Source organism: Amaranthus tricolor, chromosome 16 (assembly GCF_026212465.1).
Source record: "Amaranthus tricolor cultivar Red isolate AtriRed21 chromosome 16, ASM2621246v1, whole genome shotgun sequence".
In the NCBI taxonomy this organism is placed as follows: Eukaryota; Viridiplantae; Streptophyta; class Magnoliopsida; order Caryophyllales; family Amaranthaceae; genus Amaranthus; species Amaranthus tricolor.
Window position 1 is genome coordinate 17,766,129 of NC_080062.1, and position 12,616 is coordinate 17,778,744.

The 12,616-nt window shown below is 28.4% G+C and overlaps 1 protein-coding gene across 1 annotated transcript; it reads left to right on the forward strand.

The window, feature by feature from the left end:
• Positions 1-4,382: 4,382 nt before the first annotated feature.
• LOC130802100 (probable purine permease 11) lies at positions 4,383-12,323 on the forward strand. Its single transcript, XM_057666003.1, has 2 exons — positions 4,383-4,536; positions 11,032-12,323. Exons 1-2 carry the CDS (start codon positions 4,497-4,499, stop codon positions 12,159-12,161), a joined length of 1,170 nt encoding a protein of 389 aa, XP_057521986.1. The 5' UTR covers positions 4,383-4,496; the 3' UTR covers positions 12,162-12,323.
• Positions 12,324-12,616: the final 293 nt, after the last annotated feature.

The following is a 12,616-nucleotide window of genomic DNA, read 5'->3' on the forward strand; positions in this document are numbered from 1 at the left end:
TACTGAACCAAATATTCCTTCAATTAATCTGAACTCATCCTACAATCCGTTAATCTTGTATTCATTCATTATCATATATTCATTACTTTCTGTCTCTCGATCTAACTAGAGCGTCGGAGGGGTTTTCCGGGAAATAACCCCCGGACAAGGCTAACGTTGTATTGCAGGAATTGAGGTCTCATCAGCGGAAGGTTCATAAACATTTTCAGCATATTGATGGTTGTACCCGATTACACCTATCTCCAGGTATTTTAAGTGTCTTCTGCACTTCCTCGTTTCATGACCGAAACAAATACCCTCTGAAACGACACTGTAATAGGCAGATAAAGGGAGCTTAGAAAAACATTGTTCTACAAGGTAAAACTTTTGAATAGTTAACAAAAGTTAAAATGTTGTCAATCAAACCTCCTTGGGGTTTAATTTTTAGGTTTAGTGTATCAAAAAAAAACGATATTAACGTTATGAAAAAGAGAAACACATTGGTAAACACTGTTAATAGAAGTATTATGTAATAAACCTACAAATATTTATATAACTTTTCAGCACTATAATTTTCTATTTTTAACAAAATTGTTATGTATTATTTTGAAAAAACTCACATAAAAATAATAAGAAATTCCACATGGTAGCATGAACTTTCATGAAACGCTAGTGATAGCACTTTTGTAAGATTTTTCCACATGATAGCATCCAGTTTATGCCTTATCTAATTGCCGTAGCATTTTCCGTTAAATTTTTGTCAATTTCCGTTTAATTCACCATTTTGGCGTTTCTACCCTTATTAAGTGTTGGTTGTTGTCTTTATAATTTGTCTTAAACATTTGAGAGCATTGATGAATTACAGTGAATTAAACGTCAAAATGGTAAATTAAACATTTGAGAGCATAAGAATGATTTAAGGCAAATTATAAATAAAACAACCAACACTTAATAAGGGTAGAAACATCAAAATGGTAAATTAAACGAAAATTTACAAGAATTTAACGGAAAATGCTACGGTAGTTAGATAAGGCATAAATTGGATGCTACCATGTGGAAAAATCTTACAAAAATGCTACCACTGGCGTTGTATGAAAGTTCAATGCTACCATGTGGAATTTCCCAAATAAAAATGTACTTTCTCCTTTTTTAGTTGCACCCAAGCCTATTTTAGCCACTACAAAAAAAACACGGAGCTTATAGACGAAAAGGCAATGCCCTTTTCGACGCAAAAAAGCGTCTAAAAAAATATTTTTTTACAGTTAAGAAAGCGTCTAATAAGCAATAGTTACAAATCTTCGACGTTTTATTTTAGACACTTTATCACGTCTAAGTAAGATTGTTTTGTGAACACTTAAGAGCGTCTAAAATGTATTTACCCGCCCAATAAATAACTTAAGTGGTTATATATTTTAGACTCTTTTATGCGCTGAAAATAATAAAATACAATATAGCACTCAATGTTCATAATAATATTTAATAGCAAAATATCTTGAAATACCAAACATTTTGACATAACTTTGTCCAAAATAATCTAGGACATGGTTAAAATAATTTACATAGAAGATCAAAAATCTATATGAATGGCTTAAATGCCTAAATTATGTCCTCGCTTGACTACAACATCAAGTACAAGATCTTTCAAAAGAAATTGTTTACATAAAAATACTTCTACCACATACATAGAAGTATAATAATTTTAAGGTTTCATTTCTTCAAAATACTTGATTAAACGAAGCTAATAACGCGATTTAAATAGTACATAATTAGAGTATGAGGAGGGAAAAATGGCTGCAACTCTTATCCCAACCATAAAGTACCATGATAAATTTTTAAAACAATTAACAAAAGTTAAACTTTTATTAATTAGACCTTTTTGGGGTTTAATTTTGAATAAATTTCACATAGATGACATGAGCTTTAACTTAATTTTATATAGATGGCATGAGGTTTTCATAATTACAAAGAGGTGGCTTATAACTTTAAATTTTGGTGAAAATATCTAAGCAAAAAACATACTTAATAATTAATATTTATGGTTTTTCTTTTTGTTAAATATGGGTTCCCTACTCAAATTTTTTATTTTTTTTTAAAAATCAATTACATGTTATTTTTCTATTGATATACTAATCATATATTTGACATATAATAGTATGTTTTAATTTTATTTATTTATTATAAAAAAATCTAACAAATTTAATTTTTTGATTATTTTTAAAAATAATAAAAAAAAAGGATTCACAAATAACTCTTGCAAAAAAAGCCAATTATGTCTTAACAACACATAAAAATATGTAATTTTTCATACATTTTTTAAGTAAACTTTTAGAAATATCTATTGCAAAGCCAATAATTCATCTCACCTTTGTTTTCTATAAAAATTTTATTGTTCCTAATATTGAGAGCTTTTATAAGTAATGAGCGACAAAAATCAAAGAAAAGCAGATGACACTTTTTTTTTACTTTTCTTCGATTCTAGTCGCTCATTCCTTAAAAGCTCTCAATTTGAGGAACAATGAATTATTTGCAAAAAATAAAGGTGAGAAATATTATCCGCTTTGAAAATATTTCTACAAGTTTGCTTAAAACAATTTATGACAATAATACACATTTTTATGTGTTGTTAATACATAATTTGAGGGATTTTTTTCTTTATAAATTCTCTTTAAAATTAACATTTTTTATTAAATAATCAAATAATTAAATTTGTTAGGTTTTTATAATAAATAAATAAAATTAAAATAAAGTATTATATGTCAAATATATAATTAGTATATCAATAAAACATAAAATAAAAAATAACATGTAATTATTTTTAATTTTACAAGATAAAAAGTTCACAAAAATTTTAGTTAGAAACCCATTATAAACGAAAAGAAAAACAAAAATATTGATTATTAAGTATTTTGTAATAATGTTATTTAGCTTAATTTCAAATAGGTGGTCTGAGTATTAAAAAAAAAATACTCCTTGTAGCTTTAATTTTTGTTAAAGAATTTAAGTATATTAATCAAACATAAATTTTGAGTTTTCTTTTTTCGCTAAAAAACATATTTTCATCAAAGTTTAAAATTACATGCAACCTCTTTGTAATTATGAAAATCTCATATCACCAATGTGAAATTAAGTTAAAGCTCAGACGACTTATAGGTTTAGTATTTAATACAAATATTAATGTGTTGAAAACAAATACATATTGGTAAACACCTTTTATAAAAGCATTACGTAGTAAACCTACAAATATTTATAGAATTTGTCAGCAATATTTTTTTCTAATTTATATAAAATGTTGCATATTTTAAGATACTATTAAAGTGGATGAACATTAGACATAAATAGCAAGATCTCCTCACGTCTCTTCATGTAATACTCCTAGTCTCCTATGTATATTCATATTACTCCTTTCGTTTTTAAGAAATTGCTAAACTTATAAAATTAAAAAAAAAAAAAAAAAAAAAAAAAGAAAGTGGGACAAACTTTCGAGAACACAAAACATATTATTCTACAAAGCTAGAATATCTATCTATTAATTATAAACTACACAATAACAATAAATATGACCAACACAAATAAATTTTCAATCTCGGTTCATTAATGTGTAACAAGTGAAACGTGGACCACTTTAAAACCACTCGAGGAGAGGGGTTTAAAATAGATTTGATAATAATATAATATGTACTTGATTTTGTAATCGAATTCGGTTTAATTTGATCGGATTTTAAAAATAATTTGCAATTATGTAAAAAAATAATTTATTTACAAAACACGATTTTAAACCGACCCAAAACTCCTAACCCGAAATCAATCCTATAATCTGAATGAACACTTCTATGTGGAAGGCCACAAGACCTATATCGAGAGGTTTGTTATGTTTACCTATCAAATAGTTTATCTGTGTGAAGTGATAATTTATGATAATTGATAATTAGTCAAGTATTTCTTTTGTTCATAAATTGTTATTTTAGTTCGTTTCATTTATTTTGCATGTATATTTATGACAATGGTCAACCACTTTCTTTTAATCTCATTCATACATTTTAACCCTCTATTATTTTCATTCATATAATTTATTCTATGTCTTTATTTAATACCACTATCCACTTTTATAAAACTATATTTCTCGTTGTTTCAAAATGAGAGGGAATGTTTTTAATTTGTAGTTATGAATAATAAATGTATACATCTTCAATACTACATTAGGCGAGTAGTTTGCTGAAAACATTACTGAGTGGATAAACAAAGTTTTTCCTCAACTGATATATTTTAATATTATTGTTTTCTACTCAAACAATAATTAATGAATATAAATTGATCTAAACTTTAACGGGTCCACCACAACCATAAATTGACAAGAAGTCAATAAGATAGTGCATGTGCAGCTATTATAGAATTTCACTCAAATATCTTAGTTTGTTCATATTAATTCAATCCCTTTATCTTTACCAAGTACCAATATATCATATTTTCTTCTCTAAGTTTTTTTTTTTTTTTTTTTTTCTCTCTTTAATTTGGTTCTTATGGATGCTGATTCTCAAGAGTTGGCAAAGCAAATCAAAGGTAATTAGCTACTTAATTTACATTTTAATTAATCATTTAATTTATTTTGTTGTTTTTTAAAAGTTAGTTACATAATTAGCAATTTTATTGTTTTATTTCAATAAAAGAACAATTTTATCATTAAAGTACCTCAATATAAATCAAAGAGGGCAAGACAAACCATCTAGTATAAACTATCATCTAAACCCAAATGGAAAAATAAAAACAAAAATACAATATCGTTATTATTAAGGATATGAAATTTCCTTTAATTTTCATGTTAGAGAAATCATTATTATTATTATTATTATTATTTGTCCATGAAGTTTATGATAGAGCAAGTATGCAGAATATCGGGACTACAATCAAAAGCTTAACCGTTTAGTTAATAGAGTATACAACATGTATTACTCTCTTCTATTTTCTAAATGTCCCATTTGATTTTTCAACATTATACATCAATCACTTTATTAGATATTTTGTTTTAAATTTAAAAGTTAAAACATTATCAAGTGGGATGTTGTTTGATTTATTTTATTGTAAATTTTGTTAATATCAGCTTTTCATAATTTTAACTCAAACTCAATTAGAGATATTTAAGATTAAAATAGTGTATTAGCAAATATGCCAAGATCAAATAGAACAATAGAAATAGGAGGTGGTATATATTAAGGCTGTAACCAAAAAATTAAACTTTTATTTGTAGTAGGGCTCAAATTATTTGTTATATATTCTATTAGTTTTCACTTAATAATTAATTCATTTTCAACACTTCAATCAATTTTTGAACCAACACTTCAATAATGATGAACCTTGAAAGAATTCCTATAATTATAATATATTGGCAGTAATTATAAATAAGTGTAATTTGATCCTTTTTTTTCAAATAAATTTTTTTTTGATTTAAATATACTCAGAATTTAATAGTATACAAATAAGATGATTAGTATTAATTAATCTCCAAAAAAATATAATTAGTAATAAGTAGAATTATAAGAGTGCTCAATAATATCAATTAATAATTTAGTAACCAAAGGGTATGCGTAGCCATTATTCCTACTTCTACCGTAACTAAGATATTTTAAGGTCACCTGTACAACTGAGGGGAGTCTGGAACAGAAAGTCAAATTTATGCAGCCCACACTACTATTTTGTTTTCATAAATAAAGGAAATTATTACATTTAATTCAAATTATCATACTTTCTTCGTACTGAAATGCTTACTACATTACGATTTTTAACATCATTCATAAGAAAAAATATATTTAAATGAAATCTTGTTTTGTAATGTCTAATTGCATATTTTTATGATATTAACTTTTTATGTAGTAACTTTTAGTTGTGCATAATTTAATATATAAATGATCAACATAAGACATTTAATTGCGTAAAAAGTCAATGTAGCAAGTATTTTCTCCATTTCAAATTACTTACAACATTTATTTTCATGCATGATTAGAAACTACTCCCCTCTATTTCTTGAATAAGTTCTCACAAGAAATATTCACGGAAATTATGAAAATAAAATCATGGTGGATATATTATGTTACTGAATAATATATTTGACGGTGGAAAGTACAAACAGTAAACATTAGAAAATATTAAAAAGAAACTCAGTGAAAAAAATATGGGATATAACAATTAAAATAAATATTTATATTAAGTTAGTGAGAAACATATTCTGATCATAAGCAATATAAAAATGTCAAAATAAAGTTTGTAGAAGATATGTGGCGACCATGAGCATTATTAAAAAATTAAAATGAGGATAGAGAAGATTAACTTTGTCCAAACTTAAATATATATTATAAATACATAAGAAAATGGAGCAAAATTATTTAACGAGATTGAATTTTTTGGCTATTAAATAATATTAGGGTATATCCTCTTTTATCACATTTTTATATGATTTTTTTAATGAATAAAATTAAATATTATTAATCCATTTTCTTATTTTGCTATTCTCTTCCGACCTTATTGCAGAAATTCATATAGTAAAATGAGTGTTATGTAATAGTCCTACCGTCTTCTTTTTAATCCAGTATCATTTCTGATATTTTATTGGCCCTAGGCAAAATGATAAATATGAGCCTTTTTATAGGAAATCAATTTCAATATTTAATAAGTAATTAAAAAAATAATAGTGATTAATCCCTTTATATTATAATCATCATTATAAGTGTAGACGTGTCGTATAAAACTTAATTTATAATATTAGGATAAACAAAGTACTCATTCCAATTCAATTTACTTGTTCCATTTAGGTTGAGCACGCAAATTAAGAGTAGTGCGGGGACCACCTAAAAGTTGGTAGTTGAGGTATTTTAAGAGTATGGATTAATTACTAATGATTCCCTCCTTTTTCATAATTAAAGTAGACAGAATTCAAATTTGGAGGGAAAATTCAATTGCACATTAGAATTCATTTAATTTACATAATTACAATCCATAATTTTATGATTAACAAAGTTCTAAAGTACTTAAACTAAAATTACATAATTAAAATTACAAATTGAAAACTTAAAATAAAAAAAACCTTCATTTCTTCTTTGATTTCATCAACGTCTTTTGTACGGCAACCGATAACAAACAACCCTCTCGCCACATGCGCATGCGGATATTAAATCTTTCATTGACTTCAGATTTTAAAAACAAAGACAGTATGCATTTAGTGTTTAAATTAGATTAATTGGCTACAAAGACAACAACAAGTTGATTTTTAAGTAAAGTCATGTAAATCCGAAAATGTTTCCCAAATGGAGAGTTAATTTCACAAAATAGAAACTCAAAACTGATATCCAAAACAGAAACTCACAGCCAAATTAAAAATCAAACACATAACCAAAATAGAAACATGTGACGCCAAGTACACAGTAGCTAAAAAGTTGCAAAATTCCAGCTCAGAGGAACTCAAAGAACAAGAAGAGAAGGGACACGAAAACTAAACCGATACAATCAATTACTAATAATCACATGAGGGATATGATTGTGCAAAACATATTGTCAACAATAAGAACAAATGGCCACAAGGAGCAAGCAAGACAATTTTTATCCAACAAGACAATGCCACACCACATATTTTGGATGATGATTTAGGATTTAGAAAGGTAGCAACATTAGAGGGATTTGACTTTCATTTGGTTCAACAGCCCCTTAATTCTCTAGACATGAATTCCTTGGACTTAGGATTTTTCAGATTAATACAAGCACTTCAACACCAAAAATCAGCATACAAATTATACACAAATGGTGAAGGCAATTAATCATGCATTTGAATCTTTACAACCAACTAGAACGAAATTTGTTTGGATCACTTTACAAGCATGTAAAGTTGAAGTTATAAAAACAGTTGGGGGCATAGACTATCACATTCCTCACATGAACAAGACAAAACTAGCAAGAGAGGGAAGACTCCTTAAGTATTTGAGTGTAAAGAGGGAGATCATTTACGATTCCCTGCGCTATGTGGACACAAAAGTAGAAAAAAGCATGTTTGACATCATCTTGTTTTACTTAGGCATAAATGATCAACAGATTTTCCACCAAGCAGGAGAAGGAACATCACGTACCAATGATGAATCAAGAAAGAGAACAACAACAACAATAATAGATGATGAACCAGCACCACCAAATACATTACAAGAACAAGATCAAAGTCCAACAACAAATGAGGTAGCAGAAGAAACAGAAATCATGTGAACACAGAACAGAGATCAGCAGCAACAAATGAACACAGAACATAATTTTTGGGAAATTACCAGGGCAAAGAAGCACATATGAGAATACATGAGTATACTTTTGGGTTAACTGTGAATACTCACTTTGGGAAACAATAGGTCAAAAAAATATTTAGAATGTAAACATCATGTATGACATGTCATGAAGTTGTTCAAGACTAAACATTTTAATGAAATCAAAAAGAAGAACAGATTTTGTATGGCCTCAAACATTATCAACTTGTTGTCTCTCTCAGAGAACAAATGTTCTCATCACAGAGAACCCTAATCCTACATGTTGCCTCCTGAATCTGGTTAGAGAATAGCTTTCTAAATATCATGTTTGGTGGCTTATTCCCTCAAAAGCCATGATTGGTGGCAAATCACGCTTTTAGGGTTTTTGCAGCTACAAATCAAATGCATACCCTTAAAAAATCATAGAGCAAACACAAAAATAGGGTCTTAAATTCATCACAGACCACAAAAATGCATATCAAACAAAGAACAAACAAAACAATACTGAAATCATCATAAGTCAGAAAGGTTGTGTATATCCACATACAAGAGAAGGGACCATGAACATCATCAACATCAAGCTTCAAATCAACATCATCAAGTGACTCTTCGTCTGAAGAGGGGAAAAGATCATCAATATAAAGATCTTGTAAATCTAGTTGTAAGTCAAACAAACCCTTTATTTCTTCATCCTCGAAATTCAAATCCCTTCCCCAATTAGGATTTGTTTCCTTAGAAATGGTAGGAGATGGAGGGATGTATTGGTAGTTGCAAACCAAGGATTACAAGGACCCACTAAATCATTTTCTTCAGAGGAAGCAATCAATGAAAGACATGAATTTGGTGAATCCATACTCTTCAAAAACTAGATCAACAAAGAAAGATCACAGAGGAAAGAGAGAGGTGAACCCATATCTACTTTTAGGGTTTATTAGGGTTAGGTTAAATCACTGAGGAAAGAGATGACGAGGAGAGAGAGGAAAACTATGGATGAAGACAGAGAGAACAAAGGATGAAGATGACGATGTTCATCTTCAAAGATGAAGAATGAACACAGGAAGATGAAGGTGAAGAGGCAGATGAACACAGGACATCGATTTTAGGGTTAGATTATATCATTGAGTAAGGGAGGGGTGGGGTGGGTTTTATGGGAAAGGGTGGGAAAGTTAATGTGTTAATTATGTTGGAGAGGGTTAATTAGTATAGATAAGTAAGTTAATAATGCATGGCGAATGAAGATAGTTTGGTAAAAAAAACTCATGCCAAAAAAGAAAATGGGACAACTAAGATGAATTTACCCAATAAGAAAATGGGACAAGTAATTTGAATTAGAGGGAGTATCATGTAAATTTTATTAATGATTCATACTTATGGCATATGGTGACCCTAGTTAGAACAAGTACTTGTCTCAATTTATTTTTATTCATCCTTTAATGATATTCATTTTGTGAATGTCTTGCATATTTCTTGGTTTAACAAATAATAATGTATTGGATAAAGTGTATACAATATAAGTCACTCTTATAGTTAATCTTTATTCCATTTATAACCTTATGTTTTAAGCCTAATCATCAACCATTTAGATGATTCACGAATGGCCCTGTTTTAATCCACTCCTTTGTACTTTGCCACATTTCTTCAATTGAAAATATCTTCGATCCAATACTTTCTTTAGCTTTTATCCACATAATTAACATTTTCTAATGAAGTTTTTTGAAAAGTCTTAATCTTTTGATACAAATATAAATCAATAATTGATTTAGAAGTAAAATAATACCTAATCAATAACCGTAATTTGTAAATCACTAGAAAAAGACAAAAATAATAATAATAAAATAAACAAAATCAAAAAAAAGTAAATTAAAATCAAAAAATTCTCACCCTATCAAATAGGCCCTTTTTTGCTGCGGTTATTAACCGCAGCATTTAAAATAGGCCATTTGCTGCTATCACTATTGCTTGGGGTCGAAACTGCAGCAAATAATGGCCAAAAAACCGCAGCAAATGAGGTTTTTTCCACTAGTATTTATTTACTTCTATTTATTATAAATACATAAGAAATTGAAGGGAGTATTAAGTAAATTATCTCTGATTTAGAGTAAATCTTTCATTTATTTTTTAAATTGTTCAATATCTATTTTATGTAATGATATTTGACACGTGTAAACACTTTTTTGTTGTGGTCCTTTCCTTTTTTTAAAAAAATGCGGGCACCTTTATGTGGTGGTTCCTCCTTTAATTTGTACATATTAAAACCTTTTTATCGTGGTTTCCTCCTAATTTGTAGATGTAGACACCTTTTTTGTGCCTTAATAATTGTCCAAATCGCAAGATAAGCCAATTTGAATTGAAGGTTGTATTAGGCTATTCTCTTTTATCACGTTTTTATATGTTTTTTTACTGATCAAAATTAATTAGTAAGTATATTATTAATCCCTTTTTCTTATTTTAAGTTGTATCTTCGAAATGTTTCATATTGTAGAAAATAATATAGTGAAAAGAGTCAGATGTAGAGTGTATAGTTGTACTGCCTTCCTTTTTAATCCATTCCTTTGTACGTTGCTATATTTCATCGAATTAAAAAATATATTCAATTTAGTATTTTCTTTAGCTTTCATCCACATAATTAGAATTGTCTAATTAACATTTTTTTAAAATATCTTAATCTTTATTATTGAAATGGTCAATCAAAATAAGGTTATTTTTTGTTATTATTAGGTTAATATTGTTTACATCTAGTCCAAAAATACTGAGATATATAATTTTCTTAATTTTTGGCATGTAGGCAAAGGAGACAATGATGACTACAAACAATACCATACTTCTCCTAAAACCAATAATCAAATCAACAAGAAAACAATTTTCCACAAACCAAAGCAACACTATAAAAAATGGGTTTTGATCACTATCTATACCCTTTTTATTCTCATTGGTAGCACTAGTGCAACTCTCTTAGGAAGACTTTATTTTGACAAAGGTGGTAATAGCAAATGGATGGCTACCTTAGTACAATCAATTGGTTTTCTTCTTTTCATACCCTTAAAATTCATCTTCTCACCCTCAAAAACTACCCTACATAGCCCTTCACAATTTAAACTCTCCTTACTATACTTAACTTTTGGCCTCATTTTAACCGGAGATAACTTAATGTACTCATATGGACTCTTATACCTCCCCGTCTCTACCTACTCTTTGTTGTGTGCCTCACAACTAGCCTTCAACGCGATTACATCCTTCTTTATAAACGCACAAAAATTCACTGCTCTAGTGATTAACTCAATTGTAATCCTTACCATCTCGGTCTGTCTCTTAGCCATTAATTCCAAGGATGAAAACAATATGGCCAATAATATCCCAATGGGAAAATATGTTATAGGGTTTTTATGTACTATTGGTGCATCCGCGACATATTCTTTAATGTTGTCCTTGACACAATACTCATTCGAAAAAGTGATAAAGGACGAGAGTTTTAATACTGTCGTATGTATGCAGCTTTATCCTTCGTTTGTCTCGAGTTGTGCTTGTGTAGTAGGGCTCTTTGCTAGCGGGGAATGGAAGACAATTAATATGGAAATGGGGGATTTCAAGTTAGGGAGAGTTCCCTATGTGATGATATTAACTTGTACGGCTATAAGTTGGGAAGTTTCCTCATTTGGATTATTAGGGTTAATATTTGAGATTTCTTCACTTTTCTCTAATGTGATTACTACATTGGCTTTACCATTAACACCGGTTTTTGCGGTTGTGTTCTTTCATGATAAGATGAATGGGGTGAAGATCATTGCTTTGGTATTGGCTATGTGGGGATTTTTTTCTTATATATATCAACACTATTTGGAAGAAATTGAAGCTAATAAGGCACAAAACGAAAATTGGAATGAAGTTGATCTTGATGTAAGCTTAGAGATGTGCTAATCATGCATATGTTTGAAAGGTTGTACTTAGAATTATGAATTTATGATAAAATTTTTGTGATCTTTTGAGAAATGAAATGATTTTGGTTGGGTCGGGAAACGGACAACTAGAAATGAATCAGATTTCTCATGAAAAAGTAATATATGTTTTAATTAGATACGAACTATTTCTTAGAACTGAAATGAAATTTATTATTTTTAAATAATATTAGTCATATGTTTATTTCACAAATTAGCGAAAACCAATTTATATACTATCCTTAATTAAATTCAAAAATATAATTTTTTTAATACTTGTGACAATTGTTGTAGTGCACCTAATGGTGGGAGAGTACTTATTCACTGCTGGTTGTATGGATAGCTACTAATAGTAAACTAGTAAATTAAATGTTAACTTTTATTATTAATAATAATTATTATGGAAAGTATTATTTCCGGAAAAACAAAGATCAGTAA